Source organism: Myotis daubentonii, chromosome 10 (assembly GCF_963259705.1).
Source record: "Myotis daubentonii chromosome 10, mMyoDau2.1, whole genome shotgun sequence".
Classification (NCBI taxonomy): domain Eukaryota; kingdom Metazoa; phylum Chordata; class Mammalia; order Chiroptera; family Vespertilionidae; genus Myotis; species Myotis daubentonii.
The window spans coordinates 35,394,482-35,416,951 of NC_081849.1; the positions used below are offsets into that span (position 1 = coordinate 35,394,482).

General features: G+C 40.5%; 1 protein-coding gene across 6 annotated transcripts in view; it reads right to left on the reverse strand.

The window, feature by feature from the left end:
- The window catches only part of TPK1 (thiamin pyrophosphokinase 1), a 291,362-nt gene that overhangs the window by 227,377 nt on the left and 41,515 nt on the right, over positions 1–22,470 (reverse strand). For 5 of the 6 annotated variants that reach the window (XM_059712080.1, XM_059712076.1, XM_059712075.1 and 2 more), the window contains exon 3: positions 2,594–2,665. The exons of the other annotated variant lie outside the window; for it this stretch is intronic. In XM_059712080.1, the coding sequence (XP_059568063.1) occupies positions 2,594–2,665 (72 nt within the window). The remainder of the gene's footprint in view (positions 1–2,593; positions 2,666–22,470) is intronic. 6 annotated transcript variants of the gene reach the window in all.

The window sequence follows — 22,470 nt, forward strand, 5'->3', positions numbered from 1 at the left end:
ACCAATCAGAAAGGATATATGCACCCCTATGTTCATAGCAGCACAATTCACCATAGCTAAGATCTGGAAACAGCCTAAGTGCCCATCAGTAGATGAATGGATTAGAAAACTGTGGTACATCTACACGATGGAATACTATGCTGCTGTAAAAAGGAAGGAACTCTTACCATTTGCAACGTCATGGATGGAACTGGAGAGCATTATGCTAAGTGAAATAAGCCAGTCAATAAAGGAAAAATACCACATGATCTCACTCATTCATGGACAATAGAGACCATTATAAACTTTTGAACAATAATAGATACAGAGGCAGAGCTGCCTCAAACAGATTGTCAAACTGCAGCGGGAAGGCCAGGGAGGGTTGGGGGGCAGGAGGTAGGGGGGTAAGAGATCAACTAAAGGACTTGTATGCATGCATATAAGCATAACCAATGGACATAAGACACTGGGTGATAGGGGAGGCTAGGGGACTGTCTAGGGCGGGGGGATAAAATGGATACATATGTAATACCCTTTGTAATACTTTAAGCAATAAAAAATAAAAAAAAAATAAAAATTAAAAAAAAAAGTTAAAAAATGGGGATACCCTGAGAAGCCCAACTCCTAGAAACCTGGTCAGTCCATGTAACCTTAGCCCAGGTAAATGAATATCTGTAAGGATTCATATTTCTTTTTTTGTATTTCAACTTTACGTAACTTTGTGATCTCTCCCACTATCTTTGAGGACCTGGGTAAGCCTGGTGACCCCAAGCTGAGAAAAACTGACCTACAACAAGAAATAAGCAGAGCTATTCAAACATAAACATCCCTATTTTTTCCACTTATCACATATTTCAGGGTAAGAAAGACATTTACTGGAAGTGAAAGCTTTCTGTTAAAAAAAAAATAGGTAAGAAATCTAAGGACAATATCCATTTACAAATACCGATGATCATACCAAGAAAACCACTGAGGCTTCATGAAATATTAAAAAGAAAATACACTTAAAAACTTTCATAATTTTAATCTCCCTTGAATCCCATTTAAACTAAATTTCAAAACATGTCAATTAAGCATTGTAGGAAGAAACTAAAATAAAATAAACCTTCAAGTAGTCTTTTTCCTGAAACAGATCCCAGGAAATACCTACTCAACAGTGTCGTTGGCATAGGTTCAAGTTAAATCATCGATTGTAAATATGAGAGACTTATACTGCGCAGTAGCCTTCAAAATTTTCTGTGTTTTGGTTTAACCGCCCAGCTTTTACCCGTTGTCTGCTCTTCACAGTCTTCACATCCATGAAACAGAAGGTACAAAAAAAAATTGCACGTCTGAGCTAGAGGGACCGGCATGGCAGCCTCCAGCCTTCACTTACTTGCTGAAATCTCAAACCACAAAGCCATCACATACTTTTTCTAGGCCTCTCTTGGAAGAAATGAAAGAAATACCTTTGCTTAGGAGAGGAGCAACACAAACATAACATCACAGCTTCTGTTATGAGAATAACAAAAATTCTATTCCACTTTTCCTTAGTATTTATTAACAGATCTGCTTTTTATAATGATGAAGCCAAGAATTATCCTAGATGTCTATATGAAAGCACTTAACATTTCCTTCTCTCCATGTATACATAGGGTGTCCCAAAAAAATGTATACACATTTTAACAGTTGATAACTCACTTGATTTTCACTCCTTTTCAGGTTTAACTGATTTGAAATAATGGGTGAAGCCACACTAAGCTTTGAACAAAGAAAATTTATCTTAAAGTGCCACTAGACATTTTTTATGGAGATACATAAAAGATAAAGTTTACAGTACAAAACTGGCAACAGTTGAGAGTTAATGTTGTAAAAGTTAAATAAAAAAAGTCAATAAAGCCAGTTTCTTACATGAAACCTCAGAGAAGTATTAATTATGTGAAACTATTTTATTTTTAACTATATTTTTCAGCATCTCTACAGAATCTAATATACTAGTAACATGTCCTCATTTTTTATTTTGCAAAATGGATCACTGCAGATAACATTTTTGGAAGCTGGGAAGAATGAGATTTGTGGATGCTTTTTGCTGTCACTGTGCCAAAAATATTTGTTTATACTTGAATAAATAGTTGTTGAGAACTCAGGATTAACATCCACACAGTAGTGCTGAAATACATTGAATGAAACTACTTTGTAATTCTACTTTTGGGGGTCCCATGGTAAGAAATCACATCCTATATAATAAAGATGTAATATGCAAATGGTCGTTACACCATGAAGGGTAACGACCTGATCACAGATCAGCAGGAGGGTGGGGCAGCAAGCTACAAGTGGTGGTGGAGAGCTACAGGAGGTGGCAGGGCAGCAAGCTATGGGGGGTGGGAAGGGTGGAGAGCTACTGGAGGGCAGCAGCAAGCTACTGGCGAGCTACTGGTGCACGGATTCGTGCGCAGGGCTACTAGTATATAAATAAGTTAACAGAGAAGCAATAAGGGACTTTCTGATAAATCACATTATGAATCCACTTGTTGTTATTAAACAGTATTTAGGTTCCAGAATATTTGACAGTCAATGTTAATCAATCCCAAATACAGTAAGAAAACAAAGAGATATACACACTAATTAAGATTACCTTTGCTCCAAAGATGACGAAAACTTTTGTCCAAAGGCTGATTCAATATCACAAGGCAGTATTTCAAATTTCCTATGGAAAAAAAAAAGAGAAGTAAAATAAATAAATAAACTGAGTCTCTTTTGCCTTCATTTGCATCTGGAATCATACTCTACTAGTCCAGATTTTCTATCTGCATAGAGCTAAATTTCAGCCACAGCTAATTTCTGATACTCTTATTTTTTCTCATATCTTAATTTTAAAAAACACCATTAATTGTATCTAGCATATTCAATATGTCCATCACATTATTATATTTATCATAAAAAAGTTTATTGTAAAAAAGGAATTACAAAAACAATTTATTATAAAAACAACTGGGTAAGTGTCTTCTCTGGCAGTTTACCAGTGCCCAGTAAACTTGTAGATTTTTAATAAACAAATCTTCACAAAATGGCTAACTGGAAAATATTTTCTACACATATTAAAGATAGTACAAATTCTGTCAAAGCATAATCATACAGGAAAATGGCAGCAATGATCACTTGTACTTCCTTAACAAGCTCCAAACACAATCTAGCCAGCACTGACAAGAACTTAGTGGAAGGAGGGAGGGAAAAGGGAGAGAGGACAGGAAGGATGAACTTGAGATTATATCAATTATCACAAATGATAAATATACCCTTAAGTATATATAGTAGTGGATCTCAACCTCACTGCGTATCAGTCATTGATTTTTTTTTTTTTAAAAAGCCAATCTGCTTCCCTAGAAATTCTGATCAATGTTCCTAAATTAAGCCTGTCCATCATAAGTTTTTAAGTAAAAGCATCATTAAGAGAGTCTAATGGGTAACCAAGTAACCTGACATGACATCTCAAACTATTTACTAATGATTGTGAAAATAGCAACATTATTTTAAAAATACTGTTCAACCTTATCTTGACCTCTTAAATTGCTATTTTGTGAAAAATATGTATAGCCAAAATTATTTGTAACTTTTTTATAAATAAACAAATGATTTGCTTTTTACTTTTTACTGATAGAGACTTAAAAAAAAGATTAAAGATCAGTACTCTATGTGAAAATACACTGAAATGAAGCACAATTTACAACATAAAAAGTTAGACTGAAATCCATTAGCAATTTATCAAGGGTTTATGATCTCTGTTTAAAAAAATATGGGAACTCAAATAAAATCAATATTAGCCAAAACCATGCCAGTCATTATATATAAAATACCTATTTTGTTAGAGGACCAAAAACCATTATGAAGAATCTCTCATCCCTGAAAGTACTTCAATTAAGTAATGAAAACTCTAGGGCATGGATTTCATTTTCATATTGCACAACTTCTATGTTTATGAGGATATTTCTAAGTGTGCACTAGGAAATCAAAACTATCAAGTCAATTCATTCTTTGAGGAAATAAACTGCATGTGGACAAAGCAAACCTATTAAAAAGCTCTGAACATATTTCATACCAAAGTCTATTAAATAATTGAATTACCAATAGACTAAGAATTGGTAAGTCATATAAGAAATTGCTTCTGAGAAAGTAAACACAACATAAACAAGTATTTCTCTGCAAAAATCTCTCTTCCCACCCCCATCCCCACCACCTAGAGCAGCGGTTCTCAACCTATGGGTCGCGACCCCTTTTGATTAATCACTATGCTTTAATTATGTTCAATTTGTAACAATGAAAATACATCCTGCATATCAGATATTTACATTACGATTCATAACAGTAGAAAAATTACAGTTATGAAGTAGCAACGAAAATAATTTCATGGTTGGGGGTCACCACAACATGAGGAACTGTATTAAAGGGTCGCGGCATTAGGAAGGTTGAGAACCACTGTAATTATATATATGTTTTCCGATGGTCTTAGGTGACCCCTGTGAAAGGGTCATTCGACCCCCAAAGGGGTCGCAACCCACAGGTTGAGAACCGCTGACCTAGAGTAACTATTTTCTATTATCCCCATGGCTCCCCCTTCCACTGGCAGTGTCCCAGTTTAGATGAGAAATTAGACGCTCACTTTATTCCTCATCATATTCAGATCCCATCTCTCTGTTTCAATCTTCAGCAAAATTCACTTCAATAAGGTTTTCATCCCACCACTTCCAGGAAATAACTACTGTCAGGGTCATCAAAGACCTCCTATTGTACAATTCAATGGCTATACCTCAATTCTCATCTTGGCTCACACTTCTCAGTACCATGACAGAGCAGATCACTTTTGCACCCTTCCTTCTTGAATCATGTTCTTCCCTTGACTTCTTCATATGACTTGCCTGCTCCTTCTCAGTCTTTTCTACTCACTTCTCATCTGAGCAGAAAACCCTCAATAAATATTTTTTGAATAAATGCAGAGTATCACCAACTTCTATAGCAGGAGTGCTCTAGGATCTATTCTTCGGCCTTTTCTATATCAATCTATACTGACTCCCAAATAATGCCCTCTAGACTCATGGCTTTAAATACCATCCTATATAATAAAAGAGAAAAATGGTAATTGGCGTACGATGATACCCTTTTCATTGGCTAATCAGGGCTATATGCAAATTAACTGCCAACTAAGATTGGCAGTTAACTGCCAACTAAGATTGGCAGTTAACTGCCAACAAGATGGTGGTTAATTTGCATATGTAGGCACAATGCAGGGAGGCGAAAGGGAAAGCAGGAAGAAGCCCCCTGCCACTGACAGTGATCGGAAACCCAGGGGGGAGCTAAGAGCTGGGGGGCAGGGCAAAGGCGGCCCCAGGGCCGCCTTTGCCCTGCCCCCCAGCCATGATCAGAGAATCAGGTGCCTTTTCCGCCCTGGCCAGTGATAGCAGGAAGTAGGGGTGGAGCCAGCGATGGGAGCTGGACACGGTCGAAGCTGACAGTCCCGGGAGCTAGGGGTCCCTTGCCTGGGCCTAAAGCGGAGCCCACGATCGTGGGGCCGCTGCAGTTGCGGGTCCCCGCTGCCCGAGCCGGACGCCTAGGCCAGAGGCGTTAGGCCTGGGCAGGGGCGGAGCCTGCAACCGGGGGAAGCTGGGGGTCCCCTGCCCAGGTCTGACACCTCTGCTGGAGGCCTCAGGCCTGGTCAAGGGGCCGATCCGGTGATTGGTGATCGGAGGGTGATGAGGGTCAACTCCTCTGGCCGAGGCATCAGGCCTGGGTGGGGGGCGGAGCCTGGGATTGGGGGGATATGATGGTCCCCTTGCCCAGGCCTCAAGCCTGGGTCAGAGGCGTCAGGCTTGGGCGGGGGGTGGAGCAAGCGATCAGAGGGAGATGGGGGTCCCCTGCCCAGGCATGATTCCTGGGCCAGAGGCCTCAGGCCTGGGCGGGGGCCAGAGCCAGGGATCGGGGGGAGATGGGGGTCCCCTGTCCAAGCCTGACACCTCTGGCGGAGGCGTCAGGCCTGGGCAAGGGGCTGATCCTGCGATTGGAAGGTGATGGGGGTCAACGCCTGCGGGCTCCCAGTATGTGAGAGGGGGCAGGCTGGGCTGAAGACACTCCCCCCCCCCCCACACCCAGTGCACGAATTTCGTGCACCGGGCCCCTAGTCTATAATAATAGCTTACATATTCATGTCTCCAATCTGGGGCTTTTTTCCTAAACTCCAGAACTGTATGTTTAGTTGTTTATTCAACAATTCCACTTGGATATGTAACAGACACCTCAAACTTAGCATGCCCAAAATGAAACTCCTGGGTATCCTTCCTCTAATTAAACCTTCTCCTTCCAGTTTTGGCAATCTGGTACCAACTTCACCACTAATAACCTATTCACCTGAACATTTTCCATCTCTAGATTTTACCATGAAACCCTCTAATCGCCTCACTTCCACACCCATCTTCCCTAAACTCTGTTCTCCACTCAGTAGTCAAATGGATCTTGTTAAAATATAGGCCATGGCATTTCTCTGTTCAAAGCCCTCCACAGTTTTTCCTTACCAGTAAAAGCCAAAAATTTCTAACAAATCACTTACAAGGCCCTACAGAATCGCATTTCTCTCTCTCTCTCTCTCTCTCTCTCACACACACACACACACACACACACACACACACACACACACCCTGACACACTGGCTTCCTTGTTGGGCTCCTCAAATATAGCAAGAACAATTCCACCTTTAACATTTCTACTATAGATAGCCACGAATTCAGTGAGCACATTACTTTCTCTCTCAACCTAAACCCTCAGGTATCTGCTCAAAGTTGATTGTCATACAGCTTCCTTGACCAACCTATCTTTAATAGTAATGCCTCCACCCCATGGAAGTACTTACTCTTGACCCAATTTGTTTTTTCTAGTGACCTATCATCAATTTGTTCATTCATCCTTTTTTCTAATGCCCGACTCCCTACAGGAAAACATAAGCTCCTGGGTCAAGTGCCTATAGCAATGCCACATACTAGTAAGCAGTCAATAAGTATTTGTTGAGAAGTTCTTCTAATTTTGACTTTATGTCCATTTATAATAAATTAACTCCAGCTCCTCACTTCAATAATCAAGTGACTCCTTCCAAATTTTCTAGGGACAAACAGTTCCATACCCAACACAATTCCTCACAGAATGAAAACACAATGGCCCTTTCTAGATCCCGGAGCCCTCAGGATCTCTTAAATGAATATTATACACAATGTTCCAGCAAGGCTACTAGAAAGACAACAGCAAAAACAATAATCTTGCCTTAAAACAATTAAATGCTATTTTGATCATTATAATTCAAGAAAAATCTAAAAAAAATGGAGATGGCCCACAGAAGTCCAACTATATAATTAGTGTGGAAAATTTTTCTTTGAGAATAGATTAGACCTTTTCAAGCTACATGGATGTCTACCTATTTAAAAAGAAACAAAATCCATGTTAATATAACATTGAGCCTCGAAACCTGGGCACATATCTAGTTATTGAAATTCAACCATTGCGGTTGAAGTGTAAATAGATTTTGAAAGGTTACGTCAATTTCCACCTAAAAGCATTACTTCTGATCATGCAATGGTAATGGATCTGTCCAAGTTTGGTAATCCTAACGTTATATAAACTATGCCACTGAAAACAAATTTCCCCAATAAATTCTCACAGGCATCCACATATGCTAGAAATAAATGCTAGTTCAGAAAAAAAAGAGCATTTTATATTTTACAATGTTATAGGGGGAGGTTAAATCTAACAAAGTTTTGAGTCTTTCTTGACATAAAAGGAGAAGACTGTACCAAGATCTATTTTCTTTACCCTTGCAAAGGTTAGCCATATTTTTGCTCCCAATAAACACATTCTCACTAAAACCCAAATGAAGGAATTAAGTTCTTCATCTCAGCACACTGACACCTCAAAGCTGCTCTGTCAGCTGTCTGGGCTCAGGTGACCTGGGCCACAATAAACTGTTTCCTGTCAGTCAGAAAAATCAATCCCTGCCTAGCAAACGGTAGATGTAATGTCATAACCCTAAGGGTTCATCATAAAGGACTAAAGAATTATAGGCCATCACATCGGTTTTGACGTGTTGACAGCTGGGCCCACAATAATACTCACATTTGAAAAGCTGGTTTAAAATGTTTTCTGAAGGCAGAATACATCAAGGTTTGGCAAGTGCTACTGAAATGAACAGAAGCCCTCCCTTTCATCCTTAAGCTACTCCTGCAACCTCAACCCACTTGACTACCCAGAAAAGTGCAGAATCCCTTTCACTGCCCAGCAACAAGAGGGCCAAAGGTTCAGCATGCCAGCACACACTCCCCTTCTAATAATACCTTCTCTAGACTTCCTACTGGGCTTTGGGTGAGTATGGTGAGAAGTTAATTTGGGGATGGGTTGGTTTTGAAGGTTTAGGGCAGGGGTGGGCAAACTTTTTGACTCGAGGGCCACAATGGGTTCTTAAACTGGACCGGAGGGCCAAAACAAAAGCATGGATGGAGTGTTTGTGTGAACTAATATAAATTCAAAGTAAACATCATTACATAAAAGGGTACGGTCTTTTTTTTTTTTTTTTTTAGTTTTATTCATTTCAAACGGGCCGGATTCGGCCCGCGGGCCATAGTTTGCCCACGGCTGGTTTAGGGCTTCACACTTAACAACTCTATGAATGAATAATAACAATACAGATACCCTCTTTTTTCTTTTTAAAAATTCCTTAAGCAGGATTTTGATTCGAGTCATACCAATATTTGTAATCAAAATAAGCTAAACTGAGACATATTCAAAGCACAGACTGATGTTCTCTGAGACCTACAGTTTGTAGGGAGAAAACAACTGCCATTTATTTGGAATTACAGTTTACTTAATTACCACTGCCTTCTTCAACTGACACTGATTAGACAGCAAGCTCCCATTGGATCAAAGGACTTCTGAACAAAACAGAAAATACATAGATTTAAATTTAAAATAACTGTGGACTATGAATTTTGTTCACACACAAACACACACACACACGAATCTATCATGTCAAAAATCAAACCCACACTGGAGGAAATCTTACTAAGCTCAGGGTAGGTGAACACTTTTATCTTGGGCACTGTGGGCTTTTAGAGAATTCAAGAGTAACTTGTGCCACCAGTAGGCAGAGCTTTGGCACCAGCCACAAGGAAGCACCTGACACACAGCACCGTACTGGCCCTCTGTGGTCCAGGTCCAGGTGAATTAACAGAACAGGTCTCTCTACTATTTCTTTTCTTTTTCCTTTTTCATAAAATAATATAAACACAAAATAGTCTGTAAGCAAAGATATCCAAAGGTTTTGTTTTTAATAGAAAAATAATGGAAATAACACATTAGCATAGGGTTATACTATGACCCACACAGTAGAACAGTTCTATATGACCTAATATGGAAACATCTTCAATATAAAAATAAGTGGAAAAAAGCAAGATGCAAACTAATTTAAAAAAGTATATGCATATATTTTTACAAATACCAAGAATATCTATCAAAAAGGAAAATTTTTAGCTGGAACACTAAGGCGTCGCCTTCCCCTGATTGCCAGGTTGCCTACCACCCATGAGGGTTCCTGGACTGTGATAGGGAACAAGCCTGGCTGAGGGACCCCTCCTCCAGTGCAGGAATTTTCATGCACCGGGCCTCTAGTATATTATAAATGTGTTAGCCTGTGCTTATATTATTTTTAAAAAGTAAAATAAAAGTTTAACTAATGAAAAGAAAATAACCGTTCTCTAGTAATGTGTCCCAAACAAAAAGATGATGGCCATTAATCTTTAAATGCCACATTAGAATACAACAAAGATTTAGTAAAATAATAGGTTATTTGGGTTTCTGAGTAAAAATTAAAATCAGATAATTTTTGAAACACTATGTAGCATTCTTTCCTATCAAAGTCATCAAGTAACTTAGGGTAATTAAATGAGTGGAAAGTGATTTTTAAGACCAGGGAAAGGGACTGACATCAACAGGATTCTCAGGACAGCCAAGGAGATGCAACTCTCTCTAAAGAACAAAATGTAGGGTTTTCCTCTACTGAAATATGTTGGAAAGAACACCATAGCTTAAGGCAGGGGTCCTCAAACTATGGCCCGCGGGCCACATGCAAATACAAATATTGTATTTGTTCCCGTTTTGTTTTTTTACTTCAAAATAAGATGTTTGCAGTGTGCATAGGAATGTGTTCATAGTTTTTTTTAAAAAAACTATAGTCTGGCCCTCCAATGGTCTGAGGGACAGTGACCTGGCCCCCTGTTTAAAAAGTTTGAGGACCCCTGACTTAGGGTAATATTTTATAAATCAGTGTTACACTTAAGAATTCATTCATGTCCCAATTCCTAATTCTATTAGTATTTTCACACTTTCCTCACATAGAACATTATCTTCATCAAGTAGAGGCCAAGTGCACAAAAATTTGTGCACTCTGGGGGGTCCCTCAGCCCAGCCTGTGACCTCTTGCAGTCTGGGACCCCTTGGGAGATGTCCACCTGCTGGCTTAGGCCCGCTCCCCAGGGGATCAGGCTTAAGCTGGCAGTCAGACATCCCTCTGGCAGCCCGGCAGCCCTCAGGGGATGTCCACTTACCAGCAGGGAGCAGACCTACGCTGCAGTCGGACATCTTTAGCACTGCCTGCACCCTCTCCAATCTAGGATCCCTCTCACAATCCAGGACTGCTGACTCCCAACTGCTTGCCTGCCTGATTGCCCCCATTTGCTTCTGCCTTCAGGCCTGATCACCCCCTAATCCAGTGGTTCTCAACCCAACTGCCCTCTCCTGCAGGCCATCTTGTGTCCACATGGGGCAGCCATCTTTGTGTTGGAGTGATGGTCAATTTGCATATTACTCTTTTATTAGATAGGACTGTAATACATTAGCATACTAAGCAACACATCCCATGGCCCCATGTATGAGCACAACAAGGCCTAGCCATTTTGTCTCAGTGGATAGAATCCCTGGTTCGATTTGGGTCAATGCACGGACCTCAGTGCAGGCTAGATGCCCAGCCCTGGTCGGGGTGCGTTTGGGAGGCAATCAATGGATGCGTCGCTCTCACATTGATGTTTCTCTATCTCTCCCCCACCCTTCCACTGTCTCTAAATATCAATGGAAAAATATCCTCCGGTGAGGATAAATAATACAACATGGTCAAGGGGACTCTTCTAAGAAGTCTCCACCCCTTTCTAGTCACCACCCATTTCCCAGAAAAGTCCTCACTATTCCTCCTCCTTATTGAATGCCCTATTCCTCCATTGAATGAGCCTCAATAAAATAAGTAAATCCCACTAAGGAGGGTCTGTTCTGTCTGTGGAACAGCCCCCCCTTTGTCTCACTGCTTCACTAATAAATTCTCTTTCACATTAAACTCTACGCTGACTCACTTCAATTTCTTTCCTGAGCAAAGCCAAGAACCCACTGTGTGTCTCCGACCTCTGAGTCCCCAGACCCCTGGAACACCTCCATCACAACAAGCTCAATGTACTGTCACTAACTTAATGCATACAGTCCATTTCTTAACCAGCTACAAATTGAATTTTATTTCTATAACATTCATTATAAAGTCAGACGTTTATTCTCAAGAGTGGCAAGAAACACTCCAAAGACTTACAGGCCAGTTAATAATCAATAAAGCTTATAATTGAGTTGAAAATGCCTGGAAGGTTTTCATCTGAACTATGCCCCACCACCCAAACATACCTGGAGATGATATGGGGATGGAGGGAGCACAGGAGAAAACACAGTGACTCTTTCCCTCCCTTTCCCTATCAGAACCCATATAAAATGGTTTTAATCTCCTGGGCACATGTCCACAAATCTGATTAAAACTTCACCTCCATCTATGCCTTTAAAGGAAGCATATCAGAATGTAAGAGTACCAACAGCATTATAGGGTGATAAACATTAGCAAATTTACACTGTGAACCACTGGCCCAAGGGGCTAAGGGTGGTGGGGGGAAGCCCTGATTTCTAGCCTTTGCCAATTTCCATGCTGCCACTACCCCACCATGGACAATTTCCTTTCCTTCTGTTTTTAAAAAAAATGTTTAAATTTTTATTGTTGAAAGAATTGAAATAGGAATTTTAGGAGGATATAGGCAGGTTTAGGAAATTTTTAGAATTGGGGGGGTCCATGGAAAAAAACACAGGACTACAGAGTTGCAAAAGGGCACATTTCGGTAACACAAGGGAGCCAGGTGCAGTTACATTTCCATAACACAAGGGACACTGGGAGAAGTTACATTTCTATAAGACAAGGAAGCAGCAACAGTTACATTTCCATAATACAAGGGAGAGGCAGCAGTTACATTTACATACAACAAGGAAACTGGGAGTAGTCAAAAGGTCTATATTTACAAAATAAAGAAGGAGGAAGAAAGCCCAGAAGGAATAGGAGAACAATGAGGGAAGAGGGCATCACCTGTCCCATGTGATGTTTGACCTTTGAACTCAGGAGTTACTATAGTAACCAATTCAAAAGGGAATACTGACCAATCAGAAGGGGTATCAGGACACAGGAACTGCAGCCTTTATAAACTGTGGAAACAGGAAGTCAGCAGGACTCTTTCCCCCTCCCTAGTGGGAGTCTGTGGTGTGAGACTCTTTCTCCTTCCCCACGTGGGAGTCTGTACTTGTTCTTCAATAAAATTTCCATCTTTCCTATACCACCTTCTGTCCATGGATTCATCTTTTGACTCCGTGGGACAAAGAGCCCAGGAACAATCCTGCCCAGGGGAACACCATGTGTTCCAGTCCAAAAATCCCGTTTCAGTATTACAGATGTCCGCTTTGTGTTGGTTCTTCTTCTCCCATTAACTCCCCTATCCTGCACTTGCCCCTCCCAAGCCTTCATCACACTACTGTCTGTGTCCATGAGCTATGCATATATGCATATATGCATATAAGTTTCCCCGGTTAATCTCAACTCCCCAACCCCAGACCCCCACCTTAAAAAATATTTTTACTGATATTTTAGAGAGAGAGAAAAGGAGAGGGAAAGCTAGCAAGAGAGATAAACATCGATGTGAGAGCAAAGCTTCTATCAGGTGCTTCCTGCAGGTTCCTTCTTGGGGATTGTGCCCAAAACCCAGACATTTGCCTTGACCAGGAATCAAACTATCAACCTTTCTGTGCACAGGACGATGCTCCAACCAAATGAGCCACACTGGCTAGGTCACCAAGGCCAATTTCAAGCTAATAAATGGCTCTCAAATTTCCTGATTACTTAGCATTCACTGGAGAATTTCTTTAGCAACCACTGCTTTTGAAAAAGAATAAAGCTTTGGATTCCTATATTTCTGATAACTTTAATAGAGAAAATATACTTCTTTAGTTCTGGACTGAATATAAGTAAAATTTTAATAATCATGTTTATCCTAAAATTCTAGTATAATAAAGAAGTTATTATCCAGGGAACAATGGTGAGTATCACACAAGATTCATTCTAGCAGTTGTGAAGGGTACAAATGCCCCAGGTAGAAAAGGTAAAGCACTCCAAACTGAGAAAACACCATATACAAAAAGGGTCAGACATGCTAAAAAAAAGTGTCCAATATTGTGAATGAAGGAAAAGGGGTGTTACTAAACTATTTAAACAAGGAGACCATTAGATTCCAGGTAGCTGTAATGTCTTGGTAGCCCAGGTAAGCAAACCATTCCTAAGCCATTGTCAATTGAGGGTACAGCTTACCTCTAAGGAGAGAAACTTAACAACCAATCACAAACTGCAAAATAGAGTAGCCGCCTAAGCTATAACCAATCAAATAATTTTCTTGAATGGCTTCAGAGTCTGCCCCCAAAAAGCCTCTTTCCCACTCTTCTCCCAGGAACACCCCTAACTAGTATTGGTTTGGCATTGCCTGATTCAAGTAGATGTTTCTTCAAAGCAACTCTTGAAATTTTTAATGTGCCTGTTTATTTTTTTAACAAATAAAAAATTAGAAAAAGTTAGCGAGTTGGCACAAAGTAAAATATATTTTAGATTGTTTTATGCTTTTTGTTTGTTTGTTAAATCTCACCCAAGGATATATTTCCATTGGTTTTTAGAGAAAGTAAAAGGGAAGGGGAGAGACAAAGGGAAATAAACATCGATGTGAGAGAAACAACATTTGTTGCCGTCTGCATGCAACCCCTGCAACCTGCAACCAAGGTATGAACGTGCCCTTGACAGGAATCAAGCCCGTGACCCTTCAGTCCCGAAGCTCTATTCACTGAGCAAAACCAGCTAGGACTATTTTAGACCATTTTGAGAAATGATCACTAGCTTAGCCTCACCAGCGCCTATTAATTTCAGCCGGAGATTCTAAAGAATTGAATAACTGATTTTACCTTTTAATCTTTATTCTGATATGGCTATTAGCCTTAGAGCAATGTCAAGGTGCTTCAGATGGCTGTAAGGTTGTGAATGTCTTCTTTAAACTTGACACACAAAAATTAAAACGAAATTGTGCTTAACATTATTTTTTTTTAATTAACTCATGTTCTTCAGCATTATGACTTCAGCAGGTAGGACTTCTAAAATTACAGATTTCTCAAAAAAGGTAAAAAGAATTTGTGAATAGGAGTGTAAATGAAATCTAAAGAAGACAGGTTAACTCTGCCCCTGAATGTAAAGGCCAAAGAATTCATGTAATTATCATCTGAATAATAAGTGCCAACACAGCAAGCTGTCCTCTGAAACTCTTGGCAGTCCCTTCCTTTGAGCACTGATGAAGCCAAAGCCAATAAGGTAGGGATGAGTGAGGTCGTTAGAGCTCTCATTTCCCCAGGTATTGTCAGCCCCAAAAGAATAAGAAGGTGCTATTCTTTTATTATATTGCAAGTTACACCATTACATAAACTGTTATACAATAACTTCTTATACAGTAAGGTCACATTTACTGAATGCTCACTACATATCAAGTACTGACATTTTCCCCCTTTAGGGAAGAAGCTTGGAGAGGACAGGCATTTTTATCTAGATGCTCAGTACGTATACATTGAATACAAGAATAAAAAATAAAGCACAGTTAGAAACCAAAGTATTATATAGGCACTATTTCACTTAATCCCTATAAATAATGGGGGAAATCCTATTACTTTTTTCCTTTTTGCCAAAGAAAACATTAAAGCTTGAGAAGCAAAGTAACTTATCAAATGGCAGAACAAAGCCAGACTTTCACATCAAAGCCCCTCTAGGCAGCCCCCTCCATACCTAAAGTTGATTCCTACTTATTATTACACTTCATACAAATCCAGAGCCTGAGGCCTGGAGTTTGATTTAGAAAAAAACTCAGCAAAATGGACAATTCTCATTAACCCATAAAAAACTACTCTGTTTCCAGCAGAGTAACAGGCTGCCCATGTGCCTTGGAGGAAACAATTATGCAGCAGTAAACAACAAGAATCTCTTACCCACTGAGACAGCATGGAGGGACCTGGAGAGTATCAGGCTAAGTGAAATGTCAGTCACAGAAAGTCAAGTATCACATGTCTCATTCACATGTGGAATTTAGTTAACAAAATAAACCCATGAACGGAGTGAACCCAAAGACATGGAAGCATGGAACAGAGTGGGGAATCTCTGAGGGAAGGCGGGGAGGGTGGGTGGGTGGGAGGTAATCAACCAAAGACCTTGTATACATATATGCATAACCCATGGATACAGACAATAGAGTGGTGCAGGCCTGGGCAGGAAGGGGAGCTGGGGCCAGCTAAAGGGGATCAATGGGGGGGGGGGGGTAAGGGACATATGTGATACTTTCAATAATAAGGATTAAAAAACAACAGAGAATAGATGGAAACATTCTAGAAACCTCAGGATAAAAGGCAATTTTGGTGCAGATTTCAGCATTTAAAAGTCTATTGTTTATCTTCAATTTTCCTAATTACTAACATAAGTAAAATTTCCCTTCCATACTATTATTTTTTCTTTTATCAACCTTTAAAATATTTCCCAAGTTATATATAATGAATATATTATTTTTATTTTTTAATGTAATAATTTTTAACATAAAAATTTATTTCATAAAATGTAAGCCAGAGCCTTACCAGAAAGGGTCAAAGAATGGTTTTTCACACAATTGGGTCAGGACTGCCACCTAACTGACAGTGATTGCAAGGTGCCGTCTCAATTTTAGGAAGGTTAAAATGTGGCAGAAAAGTGTGTCTAAGAATCCATGGAAAAGAAAGTGAGAAAGCATATGAAAATAAAACCTCATGAGTGGACATATCTTATGCTCTTTTCAAAGAGGTTCACACAAAATGGAGCACAAAGTAGCAGCTCAATAAATATCAATAAATATGAACGGAAAATACATAGAGCATTGCTGATTTGCTGTGAAATTGTGTATGTTGATTAATCCCTTAAAAAAAACTAACCTAAAATAATTAAGAAATTAAGGAATTATTTTCAATTGGAAGGTATATTAATTTTTCTTTTAGATAAAGGGACAGATAAACTGGAAAAATGGGTCATTTCTAAACCCCTGGTGTGTTAACATTTCAAAAAAGACTGCATATATAAATTTAAACAAAATTGAAAGAATGCATGGGAGATAAAGATTACTTCACACACAGATACAAGGGGCATCTACAAATGATGAAAGTTTTCCAAGAAAACAAAAAATAATTTTACTTTGTATAGACTACAAAATCACACACTCACTGTAGGCAAATGTAATTACTGTGGTTTTTCATACAACTGGGTCACAACTGCCACCTAGTTGACAGTGATTGCAAGGTGCTATCTCAATTTTAGGAAGGTTAAAATGTGACAGAAAAATGTGTCTAAGAATCCAATTCCATAGCCCTGTCCAATATGTCCTTCATGAACCAGAAAATTCAAGGCACTCCCATAATTCTGTACAGTATGGCCCTGATGAACCTTGTGTTTTTACTGACCCTTGGGGCAATGCCACTGGCCTGGCTTAGGTTGGCCTCACCCTGCTGCTTGGAGTATTACGGGTAGTGACCTTGGTTAAATTTTGTATGAGACAAATTGAACAGATTTGCTCTGAGTGTCGGCTGATATGATTAACCAGAGTGGCTGGGTAGAGGGGGGTATACATGTGAACATTCATGACAAGCCAAGACAGTATAGAAACAAGATTTAATTGTTGGGAGACAATTCCCCACACGTCTATGTTTCTGCAAGTGAGGTACAATCTGGTTTTTCCAGTCTGGCCTTCCAGACTGGAATGGTTTGGAAGACAGGCAGTGTGGCCTCTGGAGCAGTGCTGGCATGCTTGTTTTACAGTGTAGTAAAGGTCGTAGCTCCTTCCAGGGCACTCACCTCCCATTATAAAATCTTGAGGTTGATAGCTGTGGGTTTCTCTCTGTAATGCAACCCATGGCACCAACAGGTGCCATCTGACCCCCTCTTCACATTGTCCTTTGGGAAATGAGCTCCAGGAAACTAGCACAAAGTGCTAACCTCTACTGCTATGAGTAACAAAGTATCCTTCATCTCTGACCTAGGAGTCTCCTGTCTCTTACCACTATCCATGAAACTGAACAGCTGACTCATTAGCTTGCAGTGGAGTAAAATCTGAGGTAGTTCACAGGTCTTACCTTTCATAGCATCAAAAACAAATTATCATAATTTTAGGTACAAGAATGAACTGCCTACCACCATTTTTGAAGCCCTTAAAAATGTTTTAAAATGTTAATTAACAATGAATGCAACAAATCCCCCTCCGCTCAGCCTTTCCCCCACCCACAAGAATCAAGTTTATAAGCACTCAATTTGATTAACTATATCATGTGCTTTGAACTTTATAAATTCTCAGTATTTTACTTTTAGCTGTAAAATTAACAACAGTTAAAGTCACAGGGCTGAAGCACACTAGAGAATTGACTATAAAAGTCTTACTTCAAAAATTTTTAGGAATTAATAAAAGTACTGCGTGGTATCTAAAATTATCTCTTGGGAAATTGTAGTTGTTTTCATATGCATTTTTCTCAGAATTTACAACTCTATGCTATAAATAATATATCAGCAGAGGATAAATACTATAGAAGTCACATTTCTGAAACATGTAAGAATACACGGTTTATAGAAACAGTAAATATGTCAGAAGAATGCATATTCAGGCTTATGGATAGCAAACATATGTCTATGTCAGTAAGACTGATGAAAGTGATAGCTATTTCCTTTCCTTCCATAAGACAATATTAACTATCCCATAAAGCACAAGACACTTTTGTTCACATCATAAACTACCAAGTCAAAGTACATGCACATAAGAATAGCCATGGAATGTCTCTGTAATGCCAGTTATCATCGCCATAAATTTCTAACAGCTCATTATAAACCAAACTCAGGAACAAGACTCAAAATTACATTATTTTAAAGACAAGTTATCATTCATGATTGATAACTCCATATACTGCTGAGGTAAGGGGCTACTATACAGTAATAACTTTTGTACTCAAAAAATGTTCTTTGTTGTTTTTTTTTTTTCAGTAAAGGGCAACAAAAACACTACTAAAGTAAATCCTAGATGTCTTATCATTTCATTTTTAAATAGTTCAGCATGCATCTCTAAAAGACAAGAGTTCTTTTATATAAAGACATAACTACAATATCATTATCACATCCCCAAGAAATGAACAACTGCTTAAAGCAATTATTCAATGTGTTCAAATATTCTCTTGTTCAAAATCTTTTTATATGTTTCATTGAAATGAGAATTCAAACAAGGTCCACATATATAGCTGTTATATCTCTTATAATCCAGGTTTCCTTTCCAATTCTTTTTATTGCTTTCCTTGCAATTTAATTTTTAAAGAAATTAGGTTATTCATCCACACTGAATTTTGCTGATTGTATCTAATGGTATCAGTTGGTATATTCCTAAATTTCTTGTAAGTTGACAGTTTCAGACCGTTACCCATTTTTTGCCTCCCAGCTCTACCCTTCCTCGCCTGCTCTGTGATGATGGAGCTGAATGTGCTCTTTACTTCTCCCTTGCCAGAGGGCCCAATGCTAGGTTTGGTAAGTAGGACACTGAAGAAGGGGTTTCTTTCTGATGTACTCTTCTCACTGGACTCCAGGGTAGTATGTGGTTCTTTTCAGTCCTCTGAAAGGCCAGCATCTCCTGCCCAAGGACAGCTTCCCTTGGCATAGTCCTCTGGGTTCCTTCAAAGATGAGTGACCTCCATGGGGCACTTCACTGTGATCAGCGTCCCCCAGCACTACCCTAAACAGGTGGTTTCGTAGCAAAGGATCAGCGGCTGCCACTTCCCTTTAGATGGCTTTCCCTAAAGGTGATGGTGTTAATAGGTGGGGCCTTTGGAAGGTGCTTAGGTCATGAAGGCAGATGAGATTAGGCTATCCTACGGAGCTCCCTTGCCCCACCCCTTCCATCACATGAGAACACAGTGGGAAATCACCAGCTATGACTCAAGAAGGTGACCATGCTGGCACCATGACCTAGATTCCCAGCCTGCAGAACTGTGAGAATTATATTTCTGTGTATAAGCTACCCAGTCTGTGGTATTTTGTTATAGCAGCTCAATCCTGCCTGTCCAATGAGAAGTCAGAGCATCAAGCACTATAGAATAAGAAGTTAAATTGGAGCACTCTGGTTTCATGGATGAAAAAGGGGGAGAATGTGGTTCTTATAAATCTAAAATTTTATACTATTTCTACCCCACACATCAAAGGCAGAAAGCTGGTCTTTATTTCCTTTCTACCTTTCCTATAGCACCCTACACAGGACTTTTCACTCAAGATATGATCAATAATACCTTTTAACTAAAATAACGAAGAAGCAGGCCCAATAATCCATGGCTCCACCACTTTCATAAAATATTTATTTCTTTGAGATCCCATGTTATGGCCCCATGGTTCACTGAACCACAATTACAATGAACTATTTTACATAAATGTCTCATTTTTAACAAGATCTCTCCTATTCTCAGTAAAACAGTGTGTTCATTTTGTGTACACTGGTTTTAATGTTCTAATACTTTTGAATTTTTTCTAGGGTGTTGGCATATCCTATCTAATAATAGACATGGTAATTAACCGTACCTCTGACATGCTTCCCATTGGCTAATCAGGGCGATATGCAAATTAACTGCCAACCAAGATGGCAGCCGGCAGCCAGGCAGCTGAAGCGAACAGGAGGCTTGCTTGCTCCAGTGACGGAGGAAGCCAAGGTTCCCCACCTGCCGCTGCTGGGCTCTGAGCTTGCACTCTAAGAAACAATGTTGCAATTATAGAAGCTAAACAAACCCCATGCTTTCAGCCAGCCGGCCGAGCTGGAGTTGCAACAGTGTTTCAATTAGAGAAGCCAAACAAACCAGATACCTGCTTTCAGCAGCCGAGGTCTGAGCTGGAGCCGAGCCTCAGAGCTAAAGCCAGCTCTCAGTTCCAGTGACAGCCATAGAAGGTAAATAAATCCCAGAATAAAAAGAAAAAAGAAATAAAGGAGAGGTTGGGAGCTTCAGTCACCAGCCATCCTGAAAACGGCCCTCAGCCCCTCACCCAGACTGGCCAGGCACCCAGTGGGGACCCCCACCCTGAAGGGGGTGTGACCAGCTGCAGACAGCCATCATCCCCCTCATCCAGGATGGCCAGGCACCCAAGCAGGACCCCTACCCTGATGCAGGACACCCTTCAGGGCAAACCAGCCGGGCCCCACCCGTGCACTAGGCTTCTATCCTATATAATAAAAGGGTAATACGCCTCCCAGCGCCGGGATCAGCAGAGCCGCGAGGCCTCCTGGCCCCTGGAGCAGCGTGACAGGGGGCAGCACCCAAACCTCCTGATCGCCCTGTGTGTGACAGGGGGTGGGGCCACAACCTCCCTATCCACCCTGCTCTGTGTGTGACAGGGTGCGGCACCCCAACCCCCCCATGGGCCCTGCTCTGTGTGTGACGGGGTGGAGCCGCAATCTCCCCATTGGCCCTGCCCTGAGTGTGATAGGGGGCAGTGCCCCAACTCCTCTATCAGCCCTACTCTGTGCACGACAGGGGGGAGCTCCCCAACCCCCTGATCGGCACTGCCCTGTGCATGACACGGGGAGCTCCCCAACCCCCTGATCGGCCCTGCTCTGTGTGTGACAGGGTGCAGCGCCCCAACCCCCCCATGGGCCCTGCTCTGTGACGGGGTGGAGCCGCAACTTCCCCATCAACCCTGCCTTGAGTGTGACAGGGGGCAGCGCCCCAACCCCCCAATCGGCCCTACCCTGAGCGTGACTAGGGGTGGCATCGCAACCTCCTGATCCACCCTGCTCTGTGCATGACAGGGGGTGGCGCCCCAACTCCCCAATCAGCCCTGCTCTGAGCCCTACCAGGGGCTGCACCTAGGGATTAGGCCTGTCTTCTGCCACCCGGGAGCAGGCCTAAGCCAGCAGGTCATTATCTCCCGAGGGGTCCCAGACTGCGAGAGGGCACAAGTGGGGCTGAGGGACATCCCCCCCCCCCCCCGCCAGTGCACACAAATTTTTGTGCACTGGGCCTCTAGTCATTAAATAAACATCCAAAAAAATTTATAGGTATACTTCCTCAGAATACCTATAAATTGTTTGAGTTTTTAAAAACTAATAAATTCTCCAATTTAGAAGAAGTTTCTACTTTAAGATAAATATATAGAGATTGTAAATTGAGTGACTTTTTGTGTTTGTTTGTTTTTTTGTTTTTGGCCACATCTCAAAAGCAAGAAATAGTTCATGAGGTGTTTGAACAATGATACAGAGAATTATATTCATGTTTCAAGTCTACTGTGTTCAGCCAGGTCTTTGTGCTGAACTATTTTGATAGCACATCTACATCTGTGTGTTACTAGAACCTCTCCTGCACATGCAAGGAAGACACCTTTACTAGAGGCTACAAGTCAACTCAGAATCAAAGTTACTATTACAGCAGGTTGGATCTAGGCCTACCTTACTAAAGAGAAAAACTAAAATTATACTTGAGCTTTTCATTTTTATATGTTGCAGATAAACTGGAGGAACTTACAGGAAGAAATTTGACCTCAAAGAGGCTACCTTCTTTCAGCTAGGAAATTTTTTAAAGTTTACTCTGCTCAATGTGGACCAAGGAGGATGTGGATAATCGCTCTTTATAACTAGTACTAACTACTGTTCTAAATGTTTTATTTAATACTCACACAATGCTCTGGGTAGCTACTTTTTCCAGCTCCTGTTTTTAAGATGAAAAAACTGAAGAAATTAGCTCATTTGGCAACAACAAAAAAAAGGTTATATAACAGTGGGGGTCTGGCCCAAGTTTCCCACTATTGAGCCCCACAGTATATTAAATCCTGTACATTTTTTGACTGAGTCCTTGGGAAGATACTGACTAAAATATATTTTTTTCCAATTTTTACAACAGCAAAGCTACAGAGCTCAGGGGCGTTTTAAATACATTTGAATTATACACAGAGATTAAATTATTTGGAGAATGACAGTAATAACCAACTTAATCCAAATGAAAAAAATAGTAAAAGTAGCTGGTGTGCTTCTTGGGGAAGAGAGATGGCCA